Here is a 20,498-nt window from a genome sequence, read left to right as displayed (position 1 = left end):
TATTAAGTTTATCAAGATTTAAAATACACAAGACAGAGATTACTTTAATTTTAGGATTAACACAGATTAACACAGCAGCAGTTTTAGCTTGTTTGTGCTTTCTTGATTATTATTAATATTTCATTTAATTCAGCCTAAGAGTAGAATTTGCATCATTATTGTAGACAGATTTCTCTTGAACTTGAGGGTTACAATAAGAAAACTATAAATTCTGAATCGTTACATTGACTTTATGTCTAAAATAGTCCCAGTGTCCTACTTTTATTATTGATCCCTTTCACAACTGCATCAAATTACACAAAACGTTTTTTCTTCACTTAACTCTTCAGGGATTTAAACCTGCCAAAAGGCTTTCGCTTTTATTTGACCATGTTTCAACAAACGTGTGTGTGTCTCCCAGATATCTGCACTCGTCTAATACAACACAGGTGATAGTAAATTGTTTTGTGGTGTTCACAACAGTTTTCAGTTAGACGTTTTTCAACTTTTCACAGTAACAAACTGTGCGTGTGTGTGTGTGTGTGTGTGTGTGTGTGTTATCCAAAGTGATTGGAGAAATCTCCTCCAAGAAAAATGTGCTGCCGAAATGTGTAATTTTCACATCTGCGAGAGAAAAAACAACAGAAATTCTGGAATTTTGGTCAAATCACAAAAGCAATGAAAGCAACACTATACCTTTATGTCTAAATGCCATGATGTGCAGGTGAAATAGTAATAGCTTTATAAAATAGTAATAGATTTATGCAAGTTACTGATTCAGAGTCAGTTTCTGGCAACAACACGATTCTGAGGCACTACTGCTCTTCATCATCAACTTCATCATGCTTTCCCTCTGACTGGTATCAAGATGATACCAATCAAATGTATGTATTTGAATACTTGTGAGCCCGTGTAACTACAGCTGCAATCCTCGCTGTCTTCTCCTTCTTCTTCGGTGCTAATCTGCCTCTGGATCTGCTGCAGCACAGACCTGTGATCACTGATCAAAGACGAGGCGTGACATTGTGCTGGGACTTAAAGCCGTGCACCCACAGGGCAAGCGTGGGAATCGTTGTTTTTGTGATGATTCATCGTTATTGTGTGTTGTCTGCGCTACTCAACATGTTGACGGGCCATTCTTGCCGGGGCGTCTGCTCAACGGTGTGTGTTTCCCCGTGCGAGACATGAGGAGGCGTCTTTTTTCTTTTTTCCACCGAGGCAACAGGTGACCTTGATTTACGGTCTCCTGCAGGAATCTCCCACATAGATGAGAAACATATCGAGCGTGGTACGAGCTTGCATGCATACATGCACAAGCACAGACAAGGTAATAACACTATACTGTCTGTGACACAACAGGTTAAAGGGTGTGAGACGACAGAAAGGGAACACGTTCAGGCTGCAAAAGGTGACAGCGACTCTCTAGAGACACCCTTCTGTAAATAAGCTGCTTTCACACCACCTCCGCTGTCTCTTCACACTCACGCACACACACACATAAACACACACACACACACGCCGCTCTGTCTCTCTTCCCCCATTCTCTCTGCTGCACACATTCATACACATGTACACACCCAGTCTCACACCGCCAGCCAGCCAGCCACTCGTTCCTCACTCACACCCTCAAATCTTACCAAGCTCGGCTCTCCCTGCTCAGAGGCAGACAGAAGCAGCACAGCAGCCTGTTATAGGAGTTGAGGGAAGGAGCAGCAGAGTCAGAGAGACAGCCATTGACAGAGGAAAAGGGAGGGGGATGAAAGAGTGAAGAGAGAGAGCGCTGTTGCCCATATGCTGAGGAGGCATGGGCGGTTGAACAAGCTGCCCCCACTGAAGCCTCCTGACTCATGGGAGCGTCAGACCCTGATCCCCCAGAGAGCTTGGAAACGCTGCCGATCCACGCGCAACAGAGAAGGAGGGGAGCCAGAGAGAGAAAAAAAATCCACAGAGACGAGAGGAGACGGAAGAAAGCCACAGCGGTAGGCTGTCCCACTCAACTGCTGAGCCGTGATGACGTCAGAGGGCATGTGACCCAGGCTCTCCAGTGACGGCACATGGAGGGCAGGAAAGAGACGAGTTTTAAAGCTGGTGCCTTTTGGGTTGTGTGAGGGCTCTGCTCGCCTCCCAAACAACCACAGAACCACAGACGTGCGGCTCGGGGTTGGTGTTTGAGGGCGACCTGGAGTGTAAATGGTTAATCGTCGCAGGCCAGCACCAGTCACAAGGACGGCGCTAAGCGAGTAAGTACGTTCCAACCACACTCGCCAAGCAAGCAAGTCCGACACCATCTGATCTATCCACAAAGGCGATATTTGCCTCTGCACATTTTTTTTCTCTATAAAACCAGACCTGGTTGTTACTTGTGGTCATCCAAATAGTTGATATGTAAAAGCATGTCTTGTGGATGGCTTTTCCATTTTTTTCTTCATGACATGCTTCGTGCTCTTGGTTTAGGACGTGTCAAGGGTCACGGAAACCACAGAGGAACAAAAGTGGGGCTTGCTGCAACCAGAGGCAGCTATGGCATCTAACAGCCTTTTCAGCACAGTGACACCATGTCAACAAAACTTCTTCTGGGGTGAGTACTGCTTCACTGGACTCTGCTGGGTCTGGATTTGGGTTAAGGGCTTGGGTCATGGGGAGGACTTGGGGTCAGGCGTTGAGGTCTGCATAGAGGGTTGAGTATTTGTGGGTAAGGTTGTTGGATCTGATTGAAGGATTTTGGGTCCACATGAGTGAAGGGGAACGAAGACCCGTGCTCTCAGGGTCCCGGCTTTTGTGGTAGAGGAAAGACCCAGCTACCATCACAGTTTTTTGTGGTGCACAAACACCCTCTCTCTCCGCATTTAGATATTCCAGTATTTACTCAATGTAATGTTTATAAATATTTCTGAAAGAGGGAGATGACATGTTTGTGCAAAATACCCTTAGATTTACAAAGCAGTGCCATTGCAGAACCAAAAACAAAAGCACGGATGATATTTTTGACAAACGTAAACAGACGTTGCACAAGAGGGTTTACAGTTGAGCATTGAAACAAGATGTGGGGATTACTGTATCGTGTGTGTTGGGTGTCTCTGTAATGTGTAGGGAAGACATATTGATTAGTTTGCCAAGAAAGGTCTGTAATGGCTTCCTGAAATTGTGTAGTCGTACTGCTGTCATTAATTAATCAGCATCAATTTCCGCAGCCTCCGGGGAGCTTTTACTCAACAGACATAAATTTGAACAAGAAGTTGCTCCATGTCAACTTCCATATCATGAATTCATAATTCTGGCACTGTAGTAATTAATTTGAACTCGTAACCCCCCACGTTATCCCTATTTACTGCTTTCTGCAAATTACTTAAGTAAGAAAGAATAATTATTTTTTCTGATTTGTATATACATGCTTAAAAAATTCATCCTTAGCACATTTTCTTTCAATTGAAAATCTTCATATTACACAAGAATTACACAAGTATGCTGCTCAGATGATTTATTCTTAATATTTATTCATACCTAATTTGCTCAGTCTTAAATTCAAGTAAGGAAGCAAGTCAAAAAAAATTCAAGTGGCATTCATCAACTTAAATTTTTAATTACCCTTGAAGACTGATTTGCAAACTTTGGGACGCAGGTTTTTTGTTGTCTTTTCTTTTTACTGTGCCAGCTTCTTCACACTGTCTAATTTAATGAGTTAAATCAATGATGTTTCAAGTTTGCCAGAATAGTCAAATTTAAACAAACATTTTCATCGCGGTGCGACACAAGGAATAGTCAGGCTGGGTTCAGTAGACCTCCACCCCTCCTTCTCTCCCCCCCTCTGTCTCTCTTCCTTCGCTCCGGTCCACAGACTCCCACTTCACTGTCCAATTCAGATTTATAAAAGATGTTTTTAAGAAGTCACTCCGTGGTCAGACACAGCTGTGCTGGGTCTCCTGCTCCACACAGAAGCAGGGTGGCTCTTAATGCGCTCTGAAAGCTGGGAGAGAGTGAGCGTCTTCTACCAATCACCACCACCTATTACCATGTTAACCCCCTGACCCCTCGCTGTGTCTCCGGGGTCGGAGCGCAGGAGAGGACAGGAGCAGCGCAGCAGGAAATTGAAAGCATATACTGTAGTAGTGGCAGAGAGAGAGAGAGAGGAGCAGATGTGTGCACATGTTCAGGTGGAAAGGCATTAGAGGATGATCATCACTGATCAAGTCTCATATTAAATATTGTTGATTGATAGTGAGGTGCGGCCCACTGATGCTGCCCCCGCTCGTGTAATAAATCTGTCAGTGTAAACCACAAAAAGTCCCCTCAACTCCGTGATGCGACTTTGCAAGACCTCCAGCGCTTTCTGTTGAATTTCTAATTTAAAATAAATAAATGTAGCGTGCTGCACTGCGTGAAGACGAGTAGAAATTAGAAATAAAATTGTCATTTATTTGATCAGACAAACAGGGGTGTGAATTTCAGAAGCTGAGTTTGAGTGGTCATTAAAGTGAAATATTGTAACACAGACTTTTAATTACAACGTTTACTCTAAAAAAAACAAAAAAAAAAACCATGAGACACTTTTTATACAATATTTCCTAATGTTTGTTCTGGATCTGTTTGTCTGGCATCGGCTAGTTAAGTGAGGACACGGGTTACAAAAGATTGTTTTGTTAGTTACATACACATTACTCATTTGCCTTCTGAAGGACATTTTTAATTTAGGGCTGAGTGCACATTACCAACGATGAGCTGACTTGAGGGAGCGGGCAAATATTCCAAAGGGCTCTCATTAAAATTTGCCTTGGCATTTACATCAAGCAATTTTCATTTAACTACCTCAAATCCATTTTTATAACTGCTCATACTGGCACATCAGCTGTGGAGAGAGAAATAATCTCCAACATGTGTGGCACCCACTCAACCACCATGGCTCTCTGGGGAACTTTTAAGTGCCTCTTTTCTCTATTACAAACTTAATTACATATAGACAATTAAGTCATGGGAGCAATTATCGTTCAGTAAAGTTGTGTAGTAGTAGAGTAAAAAAAAAAAAAAAAAAAAGTGCTTACACAGACGGACCCAAATCAACACGATCAAAAGGATAGCGGGTTGATGTGGGTAAATATCTAGAAACCCGGGGCGGAAAACTTTCCCCAAAGAAAATCTCCGATAATTTGCAGGGAAACCGTATATGTATTTGAGAAAGGCAGCTTCTGTTGCATAAGTGTTGCCTTAGATCTAACCACAGGCCTGCTTCTTGGAGACATCTTAAAAGTGAACCAGACATCCTCCCCTTCTCCCCCCACAGCCAGGGGAGAGACGTGAAGCCCACTCATCAATAGGTAATTTGAAAAAGCCAGGGGGGAAAAAATCGTAGTGCTTCACTGGCTGCTACTGTGCTGAGAAGACTCTTCCCTTAACTCCGGGCTCAAAGGAACTCTATTTAGCGATGCTTAATTGTACCTCTGAGGCAAACATGTTATTTAATCCCAGCAGGGTCGTACTGATGGAGTAAAATGGCGCTGTGTGTTTTTGCGAGCCGCACCAGCTATTAGGACTTATTAGTGCACATTAGTCCACATAATTCCTTGGAGTAATCAGGGAGGCACAGAGGGTTAATATGATCAGTGTTTAATCAAAGATAGATTAATTGCTCTGTATTTTCACTCAAAGTGTGGTGAGAGTGAATGGTGGGTTGATTATGGCCCTAAATAGGCTGGAGGTAGCTATTAAGGTCTAAATGAGAGTGTCGTGAGAAAACTAGAACCTGTGAGTTTAACGGCCTGAAATACGTTTTCCCACTGCTGAGGATGTGAAAGTTGTGTAGAAAGTTACGTGAGTTTTTTTTTTTTACATGGACATGTGCACGTTTTGAAGCGTTATATATCAAAGAAGGGGATTAAAATATCCCATCAGTAATGTGGCATTGTTCAGAGATTTAACCCTGACTGTCTGATTTTTATTATTATTTTAATCTAGTATCAACTGGCAAACCTCATTGCCTCTCTACGACTGACAATATCTGCTTCTCCTTCCAAATGAAGCCGCGAGGACTTATTGAAACATGCCAGGAGAGACTGACTCCTGTGATACGGAGACTGCAACAACAAACGCAGAGTTGAGTGTAAATACTCACTGACACTGTGTATTATCGCTGGCTTTATCCTCATATTCAGTAGCTGTGGGGCTAATTACATTGTTATGAAAAGGCAACCTGCCAGCTGACTGTGCTTACTCTAGGTTTCTGCCTGTATAAAGTGTTGATAAAACACTCAAATACAATCTTCTCAGGAGTGCAATAAAACCTATTTGTGCCTTTTGACCAAACTTTTTCTCTAAATGCAAATGTCTGATAGCGTTGCAGTGTTTTTTTGGGGTCCGAGTAAAATAAGTGCATTCTTCTTAGCTCTTCAAACTCGTGCCTTGCATAGCTGTGATTTTTGAATGCACCATAATTACTAGGTAGCTCAATGCCATTGCAATAGCCAGTGAAGCTTGCTATTTCCACATTTAACAAGATCTTGTGGCCCTTCATGCATTTCAGTTGCGTCATGCTGTGTGAATTACCGTTATCCGATGTAAGTCCTCGGAGAGGAAGTAACTACCTAACACTTTGAAAATTGTTCGCCCTAATGAAACAGAACCCCGGTATTCATATTCATCTTTCACTCCGCTCTCATTGTCGTTTCTCTCTTCCACTCGAGTATTCAGATTTGACTTTTATTTAAGTTGGGCGATGACTTTAAGCAAAGCTGAGACCAGGGGGAACGTGGGCAGCATTGTTTACCTGTGAAACAGTCAAAGCCATGTTTCTATATGGGGGAAATATGGAGTGTTGAGCCTCCTGGATGTTTGCATTCAGGCCTGTAACGATGTGAGTGAGAGCGCGGCCACAGCATCTGCACAAGGCCTTACCTGTTCTGTCCCTTGATGGAGAAAAAGGAAGGTTTTTCCCCTTGTTAGTTTAATCTTAGAGGAATGCAGTATCCCTTCTGACTTAGGCAGGGACTCCTGAGTACATAAACCGACTTAGCAGCAGGTCATGAAAAGAGCAGCTCGCGTTAGCCGTATTTTTGAAGCAATACTGATCATTAATACGACGATAATAACACAGAACGTGTCTCAGAGCAAACATGGAATGTTTAGATTCGTGCTTCATTTTCAAGGAGACAGTAAACTGGGATGAGTAAAGGTGCCTCACAAAGAGTTACTCACAGCTCCGGCTGTGATCAATAGCTTGGCAACAGATCAGTGGCGCTGCCTGCGCAGATAAGTACACTTTGTTACAACGTGTCTGCAGACGTTGGTATCAGTGCTCACTTTCTCTGAAGTTGTAATCACTCATCAGTCAGCGCACATTTAAAAAAAAAAACACTTGTGTTGTAACTTTGTATTTTTAAATGGCAGTTTGGTATTCGGCTATATAATGGAAAGGTGACAGTGAGATTTGCAGTTACTACTATGCAAACGCAATTACAGTACTGTGTGTGTGTGTGTGTGTGTGTTAAAGGTGTCTGTGACAAAAAGATCTGTCTGCTTGATTTATGCTCTCACTCAAACAGGCACCTGGAACCAATCCCCCCTCCTCCTGCTGCGTCCGTCCCATGTGCACTGCGTGTGTATCTGTGTATGTATGCATTCCATACACATCGCCTTCAGAGGCGCTGAGGGTGGGTGTTGAGCAGGAGGTGCAGATGGGATTGGGGGACTCTGAGCGGAAGAAAAGAAAGGTGTGTGCAGAGGAGGGAACAATAGGGTGGACGTGCACTGAAGGGTATGGGGTGTCATTAATAACACGCAGGCCCCATCTCCTAATTTGCTCAAATTACCTGCCCACGCAGTGGGCCCCCTGCCAGCACCGAGGTGTGAACACAACAGATCAAATACACCTGAAAATCAAAGTGCCCACCCACTTGAGACTACGCCCACTCAAGCCTTTTATGGTGGTCTGACAAGTTTGGAAGCCTGCGAGCATGTGTGGAAGAAAGAGGCTGCGCGTTTACTCTTTCATGTGAGCGCGAGGAATAGAATGTTAGAAAATTAGAGAGCGCAAAGAAACACTGTACGCGAGAAAAAGGGTAAAGTGCAAGTGAAAAAGAGGAAGAGATATGATACAGATGGTAGGATCGGTTTGCGTGTGTGACGCATCCAGTGATCGCAACACAAGACTGACTCCGGCAGGCCACCTCCCATATGGCACCGCGGGGGTGGCCATTTACCTTCATCTGCACTCCTCTTTCCTCTTCTTCCCTTTCCTTCTGCCTTCTCCTTCCCTTTTTGTCCTCCCTTCATCCTTCCCAACCCACCCACGCTTTCAGGAAAAGGGTGATGACAAATGTGACGAGGCGGCAATGCTTTGGTCACAGCAATAATCAAAGTCTCCGGGGCAGTACCACCTGCGTCACACACGCACATGCATGCATACAGTGCACATACAACTGAAATTAAATATGCCCCAGAGGTACAAAGGGGGCCAGCAGAGTGTGTGTGTAGGTGTGTGCAGGGGGTTGCTAGTCTTTGAACTTTGAATAGTGTGTGTAGCTGGTATTGACAAGTCTCTGGGGAGCTTGAAATGGTAGCTCTCATTTATAAAGTGGCCTCGAGAGAGAGAGAGAGAGAGAGAGAGAGAGAGAGAGAGAGAGAGAGAGAGAGAGAGAGAGAGAGAGAGAGAGAGAGAGAGAGAGAAAGAGAGAGAGAGAGGGGGGGACAGAAAGAAAGAAAGAAGAAAAGATGCAGAAAATTGGGATTAAGAACAAAACAAATTGAAGTTATGTCATATATCTTGACTTTAACCCCACACTTAGCATGAATGGGCAGCATGTAAACAGTTATAACCTGCTCATATGTATACACGACCAGACAAGAGGAGACCATCTGTAAATGTATGGATTACTTACAACAATTATAATCTGGTTAAACTGAAGTTGAGGAAGTACCACAAAGCCATTAAACTATGCACAGAGGATTAAGATTAATTTGTTTACCATAGAAATAACTAAATATTTTATTCTAATAAGGATTTCATTCCTATTGTTAATTATTTTACTAGCAATAAATAATGATGTGCAAGTAGAGTAATAGGTGTTGACAAGTACATAAAAATGTCTGTACATCTCAACTTCTACGTTAAATCCCACTCATTGGTTTATATAGTTTAAACAAAGGGTTAATATAAAGTTATACTTGCCTGCTTGTGCTGTTTTAGAAAAACAGACAAATACTTTAGTATTGAAAAGTATAGAAAACACCAGCATTACATTTGAGTTTGTTTTAAAGCTCACTCCTGTGACTGTGGCACACATCGTTTGAGAAGTTGTCGCCCTTGCGTTTTATGTTCGTCCCCAAAAATGTTCCAGTTTACACACACACACACACACACACACACAAACACACAGAGTTGAGTTGAGTTACACTGCTCTGACAGGGAGCGCTGCATTGATCAAAGTCTACACATATACATAGTGTCTGATCGTCAGTGGAGCAGGCTTCCAGTCTGGAGCTGAATCCTGTCACTCATCCAGACAGCTGCCCCCTTACAGTCATCTGTAGTTCATTGTGTTGTCGCAGTCAAAAGTTTTCTGTCAACTGTTGCGCTCTTCATTCTATTTTCTGTTTTTCCCCAAAGGAAATAGGTCTATCTCTCCCTCTCTCTCTCTCTCTTCCTCTTTTCTCTCTTGTCTGCCTTTTTGGATGGGGACCAATAACAGGCCTTTTCCGCTTCACATCTCCTGATGCTGAATGAGCAAAGGAGGATCCCAGAGGAGCAGGAATATTTTATTAGAGTCATTTTGAAATTTCCTCTCCTCCTCCTCTGTCTTTCTTCCTCTTTCATGGTGGAATTTTAGGATGCTGCAACAATTCTGTGTGTGTGTGTGTGAAGAAAAACAGCTCACGCAGAGCAGAGGCAATTCAAAGTTACGGCTAAATGACAGGCTGCGAGCTCTGGTCTTTTGAATTGCATTGTTTTCTTCTAATTCCTGCTTGGGAGGAGAACTGGTGAAGAAAGAAAAAAAAGCTCAGTTGGGACGGAAAGCGTGCAGTTTAGTCTCGGGAGAATTACACTTGGCACAAACAAAACATTTTTGCTGACAAACACAAATGTTAGGGTGTCTCTGTGAAGTTGGGCTCTTTCTGTTTTTTTATTTATGACAAAGCTACCATTCCAGCATCGGAAGAGCGGTGTGTTTATATTATAGGCTTGATTTGCTGTTGTTTAAAGATGCATGAGCAAAATAAAAGAGCGAGGGTTGTCGGATTCTTTTTTTTTGCACCGCTTCCTTAAAAAGCTAATGAGACTGTGCACGTGCTTAATGATAGAAATGTATCATGGAAACGGTACAAAATGTCAAATTTACACAGTGCATTACTGACATGATTACACCTACACATACATTATATAGTCATACGCGCTCATACACACTCGACCAGACAGATGCACACACCCTTTTCCTAGCGGGAGCTGCAGATGCAGCAGAAACAGTAGAGTTGGTCTCTCTGGTAAACAAACAGTGAGAGGCTGTTGGGAGTCTTCACCGGGCCTCCAAATTATAGTCTGGTTAACCAAAGTCTGAGAGCCAGCTCCTTTACTGCTGCACACACACATTGGCATACGTACTGTACGTACACACCCACATCACATGCATAGGCGCACATATGCACATGACCTGTGCACATTAAAGCTGCTATAGAGGCGCAGTTAAAAAGCACATATACAATCAGCTCCTAATGGGACCTTGTCTGCACTGCAGTTGAGCAAAGGGTAAAAGATTTTATAGACAGAAGAGAGAGAGACTGCGAGGGAAGCACACCCCGAGGGCCCATCATAAATATTACCCAATCATCAGGCTCACAGTGTGAGGTGATTACTGATGAAAAAGAATGCCTCGCGATGTAAACACAAGTTTAATGTTTATAGCTTTTAACCCATGTGTACCTGTTTTATGATTGGAAGCTTTTACAGAAGAAGTGTGATGCTCAGTGGCTCGTCCAGAGGTCAGATTCTCTCTTCATTTGCAGAAAAGAGGCTAATTAGTGCAAGTATTTTTTAACATTAGTTCAGTGAGAGGGAGGTTGGATTGTTTAGAGCTTTTTTAATTGCCTGTAAATGAGTTCTGCAACTACTGGGAACAGTTTTCAGTCTCCTGGGGGACACCAGAACATATTAGAGTGATCTATGGTGCCATAAAACCCAGTTAAAACATTTAAGATGATCAGTTCTCGTGAAATTATTTGCTATAAATCTCGTGCTTCCAGAGTGACACTATATTCCAGGCGGACAATTTAATTGTCAGCTCGAGACCACATCCCAACAACCCTGTTGCCAGAGAGGATTTTTTTTATGTGTATGACGTTCAAATTCTCTACTTTGCTATAATGCAACACCACAGATTAGATTGTATTTGAGGGACAGTGTTTCACAACAGAATTGATGTTCCCCATGGGACCCAGCACGAGGAGTCTTCCTGACTGGTTAAGAGGCGCTGTCAAGCTGGCGTCATCCAGGTCTCGGCTAGGGACTGAGAGTACACAGTATGAAACAGTCCTCTCCTGTCCTGGAATAACCAGCAAATAGTGAGTGTGTGGAAAATGCAGGGTCATAGGTCTGTAATCATTTATCTTTATGTTTGTATATTGTCCCCTAAATGTCCATGTTTTTTTCCATTAAAGCGTCTTCCTAAGATGACTAGAAGTGATTTTGTCTGTGGACATCTTAGGCTGGAACCTATGAAAGTGAGCTCCATCCATCCATCTCTTTTCTCTCCTCTACACCCCCACATTGTTGTGACTCATTTCTGACCAGTAGCCTTGTAGGCACTATGTAATTATAGGCTTCAGGCAAAAGGTTTTAGGCAAAGGGCCATCGCTGAGTGAGCTGCATCAGCCATGACACGCTCTGAACTTAGTTCTTTAACTCTTTCATGACACCGTGCATCAGCTGCTACATGTGAAGCCTCTCAGAAGTTGAAGTTTCTTGAGGCAATTTTGACATCTGAATGGTTTGGAATTCAGTCTAGTGTGTACACGGCTCCAGGTTGTAGGGTTCAGTCTCAGTGTTTTGGAGCGCGACCAGCGAGAGATCAGAAAAAAAGAAAGAACAGAGCAAGGTCCAAACACTCGGAAGTGGAGTGCTGTTTCTTGAAGCACGCCCAGTTCTGTGGCTTCTTGCGATGCCTGCCCAGCACTGTTTTCTTTATTTCCTGTTTATCTGATTGGCTGTTGTCTCAATGCTGGACACATTCACTTGACTGACTGACAGTATTGATGTTGATTACTCCCCAGAAACGGAGACATAACGAAAAATTTGTTTTCACTTGCAGTTAAAACCATTCAGGATACCCATTCCACGCTGACGGCCAAGAAAAGCACATACTGTAGTATATTTAATACATTTAAATGCTCCAAGTAAAAAAAAAATGTATATGGTATATTTCCAGGCGTGGGTTTACTCTGTCTTTGGTTAAATGTTTATGTCTGTGTGCAATTGAGCATCCATGACAGACTTTTTTTCCCTCCATCTGGCTCTCTTCTACAGCCCCTCACATTGATTTGGACCGAGTGCACCTGGGCATTCCTCCACCCCTGTCTCCATGCATGATACACAAACATACGGTATAATCTCGCCTTCTTCCTCCTTCCATTCCCTCGCTGTCCTTCCTTACCTTCTTTCAGTCTCAAAACAGGAGCAGTTGAAACGGTTAAGTGACAGCCGATAGCCCCCCTGTGAGTGCTAGTCTGGGCCACTGCCTCTCGCTGTGTAGTCACACTATCTATTTCGCCTGAGCCTCCTTACCTCACATAAATCATCCTCAATCGCACTGCACGGACAGGCAGAACAGAGAGAAATCTCCCTCTATAAATCTGGTATTAGTTTTACCTCGCATAATGAACACAGGGCTTAACGGTCCTGGATACATGAGAACAGCATGTCTTGCAGATGTACTATAAATATTTTGATACTAGCCGGCTAGTTTGCAGAGGGGAAGTAGACCAGTGAAATACACAGAGGAAGGGAAAAGTGTAAAGTGGAATGTTGGCCTAGCCCGAGTGTCTGTATTGTCTTTAGCACCTACAGAGGGTCTCAGTCCAAGAAAAACGCTCTTTACAGGGTTCCTGTTCCCAGCCGTGGTGCGGTACCACTCCTGGATACGCTGCGTTTCCTTCAAACCAATCCTTCAAACTAGTCTCCAAGGAGGAGAGTTCTTTGTTTGATTAATGGCATGATCGGAGCTGATTGAGTGATAGATGTTTTGGAGAGAAAACCAGCACGCCTTGGGGACACTCGGGGACCAAGTCTGGGAAAAGCTGCTCAGGGGACACCGTGATTGGTGGAACACTTGAATTAAAGTGAAGGACTAAAAGAAGCACAGCTAATGACACAAAAGCTGCATAGAGTGGGGCGGCCACATATGTCTGACAGCATAGAGATTTTGTTGCTTCAGGGTAAAAAAAAAAAAAAGTAAAATACTGTAATATACACACAGTTGCATACAAAAGTGGAAAAACCAAACTCCCCCCTTTTGGCACTTTTCTGGCCTTAGCCCCGGGCACTGTCACCCTCCCTCATCAAAGAGCCACCACACACACAAACCTACAAATACGTTTCTTATGCATGTACAGTTTTAGCGCTTTGACAGCAGGTGGTGTGTGACACATCAACATCTGAAGGTTCCCTGGCAGGCACAGAAAGCGTTCTCAGCTCTTTGCCCCACTCGCTCAGATCTATCATTGGTACTCTTTAATGGCAGCCTTCGTCACATATTACTGCTTTATTTTCTCCTCTCCTTCTCCCAGCCCACAGAAGTTCCTTTTTGTTCCTATTTTTAAGTACAAGTGATCTCAATTAGGGACCTCCATGAAGGCAGTAGGCGGCAGACAGTCAGAGCAATAAGAGCAGAGAGGAAATTGTCTTTATACCCCTCCTCCCTCACTCCCTCACTCCCTCACTACCCTTCTGCCACAAGCAGGGAGCAGCCGCCCCCTCTGTGTCTCCATCTTTTTCCATTCCGCTCGCTGCTGTTTGAATAAAAGCGTGAAATATCAGACAAACGCTTTCTGCGTTTCTCTATTTTGCAATTTAAATGTGTTAAACTCTATAGTAACAGCCGCTCTGAGATCCAGAGTCAAAAAGTCTTAACACAAAACTTGGACGAGACTCAGTGAAAATGGTTGCTCTGGGACACACACACACACACACACACACCACAGGACGTGCCGTCCTCATCCTAAAAGTTCAGAGTGATGTCACGGGCTCAGTGACAAACGGTCATTAAGGGCTTAGCTGTGATCTGGGATCAGTGCATGAATGTGAGTCGGTGAGGTTGTGTCGATGAGGTCACGAGGAGTAAAGTTTCTGCCTGTCGTCATCCTTTACTGGCTCGTCGGTTCACTAATTGATATGCCTACGTTGGCCGCCCGCACCAACCAGAGTCTATAAGCAACTGACCGGTAGGCTACATTTGCAGCCGTGTGTCTGTTCTCTTGATATATTTGGTCGATTGGCTGGTAGACTGGACGTTTGAAGGGTTTGCTGCCGAGTCTGGTGGGCTCGCTGATTGGTAAGCTGGCAAGCCGGTTGGCTGTTGGCCTGCCAAACATGGAAACATCCCGTTAAAGCTGAAAAAGCCTGGGCCTCGTCACAGCCCTCCTCTAGAAAGCTATAATTAAGTGTCTTGAAAAATGCACCACTGTGAAATGGAGCCTTAATCCTTCGTCTTAAGTGGCTGTACTTTTCCTGCTGAGTGATGAGAGTATGTGTTTGTGAAGAAGACAAGAGTCGTATGAAGAGACAGTGGTGTTTCTCACCAGTGTTTTCCTTATTTTTCTATAAAAGTTGAAGTGCGCTCAGTTTGTGCGTGAGCCCGTGCGCTTGGGTGTGTCCTGCTTAAATTGTTGCATTAGGGTGTTGTACTTTTATTGCATCAAAACCCCTTTAATCTTTATGGATGAGTTGCTAATACTGAATATAAACAGGCCTCTAAGTGTGTGTTTTTGTCAACATCAAAGTGCAGCAGATGTGAAAACGTCGACAAAGAAAGATTATAGACTGATTGTGTGCGTGTGTGTGCTCATATTAGCGGTTCACACAGTTTTTGTCATTCCAAGTGGGAATGAGAACAGAAACTTTTATTGCACGCTTGATATCTCGACAGGAAAATTAGTCAGAGTGTCAGCTGAGTTTGGCTTTTATTGAAAACAAATAATTGAAACTGAGAGGCAGAAATACAATATTACCATAAATCATAAAATGCACATCATGCTCAATGTGGTATATTGTGGTTCCTCACTGTTAGTGACTTCTCCTACTGTGCAATGACTCCAAGCCAGTGTAACACAGTAGATGAATGGTACCAGAGCCGAGAGAGACGATCCAGCTGTGCACCAGGCAAGCAGCAGCCACAGTGAATGAGCAGCTTTACCCAAGATTCATTACCACATCATATTAAGCCTGTTAATACTGAACAGAATCAGTTAAATGTGCTAAAATTATAATACTGAGTAAAATTCACAACATTGTATTTTATTTTAAAGTTGATCTGTGTGGTATTTTCTGCCTAAACTGTGAATTCAGGCACATTAGCGCCTTCTCCGCTGTTACCCCTCACATCTATGGGAAATCAGAAGGTGGGTTTTAAAGTCAGAGGTCACCCCCACACCTCTGGGTGACATCGAGCCAGATCACAGTCCACAGCGGGCTATATCCTGGAGGGAGCTGGAAGGCAGATGGTCGGTGTACAGTGGGAAGGCAAAGCGGAGTCAGATCGGACAAACACTTTTTTTTAAGAGTCGGTTTTGTCAAAACTACGTTGGGTGGGGCTGATGTTTCGGAGCCTTGGATAGGACAGGGGGAAAAAATCCAGAGGTTCTTCCTGCTGCTGTGTCTGATACGACAATTACATGGTGAAAAGTTGGACATAGAAGTGTGACTGAGGATAAGAAATTTCCATCTTTTAGTCAGTCAAAACGTGCCCACATTTAAAATAATTAGGCTCACTAACTTGATTGTACGAACGTGACTCCACGTTAGGTATTATTATTTCATCCCTAACGTTTCCTAAATTAGATGTCACTACAACATTAAGCATGTTTTCCACATTACTGCAAATGTATTCAGTGCTGAAAAAAAAAAAGAGAGAGAGAGAGAAATGATATTATCGGAGCTGAAACTTAACCCTGCTGGAATAACTGGCTTCACGGTTCTTGCAAGGCCATGTTTATCACTATTACAGATTTAATTACTACTATTCACATGTATTCATCCATGAGTTGTTAGTTGATCTTTGAGAATGTTGGACAATGTGAACCATATTTCTGGTGTTTGGGGCACATGGAGGGGAAGTGTAACTCAATCACTCTTTTTTTTTCTCCTCCCCTCCTCCCTGTCCATATGACAAGGTGCCAGATGCGTGTCAGTGCTTTCAGACTTTATATGTATGTGTATATATATATATCTATATATATATATATATATATATAGATATATATCCCTCCCACATCCTTACACACACACATATATGCTAACAGACATGTATGAATGTGCACACCCACATACATACAGAGTTGTGAAACATAAGAAGTGGAGGTATTCCATATGCTCTGGCTCGACTCAACCTCTTTTTGTCGACACAGAAATCTAGTCTCAAAATGTATGAAGCTACAAGTCGAGGTAAAGAATTTAAAATAAGACGCAAAAGCCGTGTCAGGATCTCAACAACAGCAGCTGTGCCTCCCAGTAGTCCCTTTTATTTCTGAGTCAGGCCCCACAGTATCAAAGGCCTTTGTCTTAAAGAGTCTGCCATAAAAGCCTGTTTAAGAGCAATGGAAAAGGAACACAGAGTAGCAATACACATGTTGCTGTGTGATGTGGCACTCAGAAACACTCATCGGGAAACTGATGGATAATCAGGATGGAGGGTGGAGTGCGTGATGGGAGTTGTGCTCAGATACTGGAGTCTCTCGGAGCTCACAGAGGGTAGATGATGCCCTCTACAGTAGACAGTGGAGGGGCAGGAGAAGCAGGCCCACAGGCTCACTGACTGCCCTCACAGCAGCATCCCCTCTGAGGATTAGACGTTTTAGCACTCGGTTCAAAGCATTCAGTATTTTTCATTATTTTATTCAATATCATTTTTAATTCAAGGTTGAAACTTGCCATTGCCATTTATGCTTTTTTTTTTAAAAAAACAAAAAAAACAATTTCAACCAAACTTGCAGACAATTAAAATAAAATAAAAGCCCTGCATTTGAAATGCAAATTCTACTTGTGTGTAGAAATTAAAAGGAGTCATAAAATGATGCCACACATTAATAATCGACTGTGTTATTTATTTATTTATTTTTAGATTTATTGATTTGCCACAGTGTTTTTAAATTTAGTTTGACGTTCTTGTGCTGCAAGATCATCCATCACTCAGAGCTGTAAACACGTACACTAACGAACAAACAACAACAAAACAAACTAACAAAAAACAATGTTTTTCTTGCTTAAACATCTGATAATCTATAAATGTGCTTAATGTTACAAGATATAACACATTTAAAGGGAAGAAGAAAATATCTTTTATATCATTTATATAATTAACAAAGGTCCTCCACATGTTCCCTCATACCTGTTTTTCTTTTTGCCATAAAACATGTTAATATTTATTGGTTGGATTAACTGGATTATTGGTGCATATTAAAGGTGACAGGAACATTGTATTGCTGGTGATGCAACTTATTTTAACATTTTTTAATGTTCAATGCAAAATAATGCTTTATATTTCTATTTCAAGTCTATATATGCTTTATTTTTTATAAATCATGTAAGTAAAGGAGGTTAAAAAAAACAATGCATTTATTTCCTTCAGGACTAGACAGTACAATTAAATAAATAACAATAAATTCAAATACCCATGTTGAAGTTAAGTAAATGCATGACCTGACTAAATGTGCTTTAGTTACATCCTGCTGCCTTTTGAAATATGCGCATTAAAGGTCGTGCGTAATTGCGCACGTTCGAAACGATCCAGATGGTCACCATGGTCATCTGGCGCCGTTACATCTATTCCACATGCCGTTCATTTGTAGCACTGTGATCGTTTGTATGATAAACGGGGTTTTACATACTCACAGAAAGCAGTGGATTAACAATAAACTGCGCGATGGGCGGACGAGGATGACTTTAAGTAGAATACCTGTACACCTGCACAACAGCTCTCCCCTGCGACCGGGTGAAACTCTACTCCTGCGCCTCTACCTGACAGACTCGCCGCTCTCTGACTCACTCACTCCTACCTTATGGAGTGAGTGTGACTCACTTCTCTGCCGTGCTCGGCTCTCTGAACGCTCCTGTGAGCCGCGTGCTGCTGTCGGGATATGGTGGTAACACAACACGCACTGGTTTGCGTGCGCTGACTGGAAATGACCACTTCTAGTGCGCGGGGATGGTGATGGTCCAGGAGAGCGGTAACATGTCGGTATGTACAGCGGTGTGTGTGTGTGTGTGTGTTTGCGCGCGCGCGCGTAATGACGGAGATTAAAAAAATGGGTTGAAACGTTTTCCCTCATGTGTGTAATGAAGGTGTGGAGACCTGTCCGCTCGTCTATATAGGCGTGATAGATTATGGCGGAGGGAATGGATCTGACTCCAGACACCACGTGTTGGAGTCGCATCAGTGCAGTAATTGCTGTGCGCTCGAGCTATATAAACCACAAAAAGCCTGAGCACGGGAAACCCCGGCCTCCAAACACTAACCACATTTACGGCTACAAAATCGGGATTCGTTTTTCCGCCTCCTTCATCTCAACGGCGATTATTTTTTTCACCCCTGATTCGTCAACTTTTTTTAACCCTATAAACAAAGACCCTGCGGCTCCGCACTGAGACGATACAGAAAAATAAGAACGATTTCCTGGCGTCGCATGGTTTTAAATAGCTGAAATGTATTGTCAAAGTTTATCCATTTGACTTGAAAACGTTTTGTGCGCGCGTGTGTGTATGTGTGTGTGAATGAGTGTGTGTGTGTGTGTGTGTGTACATAGCCTGCGGGCTTTCAGCGAGTCTTTCAGTTTGGCACAAAGACGCACCTGGAGCAGCGCTTTGACTTTTCACTCAAGGAAGAGAGACAAAAACTTTTTTTGAGCATCTGGGTCGGCTGTTCTTTTTTAAACCTGCCTCTTTTTGTAACTCTATAGCCTATTACGCGCTTGGACATGTATTTGATGTTATTTATATTCACACTGAGCAACTACGCCTGCGTTATGGCGCACGGACGCTTCCTCTGTGAAGTTTGAGAAAAAAAAGAACTTGTAATTTATACATCATCAAGTTTTCAAGGATTGTTTTCCTTTTTCGGAGAAGTGTATTATATGTCTTTTGAAGGCGCCCACTAAAGTTTGTAGTGGAAAGGGTTTTGAGACGCGGTGTTCGCTCACCAAGTCCCATTTTCCATTGGCAGACGCGCTGAGGTTCAGCAAACAGCGGCGCACACACTCCGAGTTTCTGCTTCGAGTGCGCACGAGAGAGAGACAGACAAGGAAGAAAAAGGAGAGCTGCAGAGACTTTAGTGCCTTTTCTGATAATCCACGCTGTTGTGATGCGAATTCCCGTAGATCCCAGCGCCAGTCGGAGGTTCAGTCCGCCGTCCAATAGCCTCCAGCCGGTCCCAGGGAAGATGAACGATGTAAACTCCCCAGCCGGGCAGCCGGACGCGGCGGCGACGGTGCCAAGACTGCGCCCCCACGAAAACCGCAGCATGGCCGAGATCATCGCCGACCACCCGGCCGAGCTGGTCCGGACCGACAGCCCCAACTTTCTGTGCTCGGTGCTGCCCTCCCACTGGCGGTGCAACAAGACGCTGCCTGTCGCCTTCAAGGTGAGTCCCGACTCCGTTGTCTGAGGCTAAATTTAAAGGGTAAACTGTAGTAGGATTTAATCAAAGATATTGGTGTTTAAAAAAAAAAAAAAAATATTGTAACTATTCTAATTTCTTTTCTTTTCTAATTTGATTCCATTTAATTTTGAAGTGGTTTAAATGTGCTCAATCAAGTTATTTATCTCAGTGACGTTTTTCTGTCTGCTTTTATTGCAAATGCTGAATAGTGAATTTGTGATTTAGGAGCTTTTATTCTGAAAATTAAATAAATAAATAAAAACAGGAAAGATTAAGCTGCTTAAAATAGCACCTGGAAATATTTTGGCTAAATGTTTCTATTTGTAAAAGAAGAAAATCACTTGCTTGTGTTGTTTTCTTTTCACATGTTGTGTGCATAATAACCTACATTTAATTTACTGTCAATAATCTTGACTATTCATTTGTTATGGCACTAATATGAAGTAATATTAAAGCTGTCTTTGTAATGATAATAACCCACCATTTTCTGAATCAGACAATTATTCTGCATAATTCTTTATGCCAGAAATGTTAAAAACAAATATTTTACGATATATAATGCTTATACGAAATTATTATAATTACCCATTACATGTTGACTTTTACTGAACATTTACTGAGAAGTGTCTTAAGATGCAGTAAAGAGTAATTGTTTATATATTTTAGGCCTCTGTGGGCTGT

At 42.8% G+C, this 20,498-nt stretch overlaps 1 protein-coding gene across 5 annotated transcripts in view; it reads left to right on the top strand.

Moving 5' to 3' along the window:
• Positions 1-1,361: 1,361 nt before the first annotated feature.
• runx2b (RUNX family transcription factor 2b) overlaps positions 1,362-20,498 on the top strand; it is a 41,981-nt gene continuing 22,844 nt past the window's right edge. Inside the window, exons 1-3 of one of the 5 annotated variants that reach the window (XM_058613920.1) lie at positions 1,362-2,219; positions 2,434-2,557; positions 19,537-19,799. In XM_058613920.1, coding sequence (XP_058469903.1) covers positions 2,500-2,557; positions 19,537-19,799 — 321 coding nt within the window. In that variant the 5' untranslated portion in view covers positions 1,362-2,219; positions 2,434-2,499. Of the gene's footprint in view, positions 2,224-2,266; positions 2,558-17,316; positions 18,402-19,536; positions 19,800-20,498 lie in introns of those variants that run through there. The other 4 variants (XM_058613915.1, XM_058613916.1, XM_058613917.1 and 1 more) reach the window with 4 other exon arrangements.

The sequence above is a fragment of the Solea solea genome, chromosome 17 (genome assembly GCF_958295425.1).
Source record: "Solea solea chromosome 17, fSolSol10.1, whole genome shotgun sequence".
NCBI lineage: Eukaryota > Metazoa > Chordata > Actinopteri > Pleuronectiformes > Soleidae > Solea > Solea solea.
Note: the sequence above shows the minus strand (reverse complement) of the source record. Positions and strands in the feature narration are given on the sequence as shown.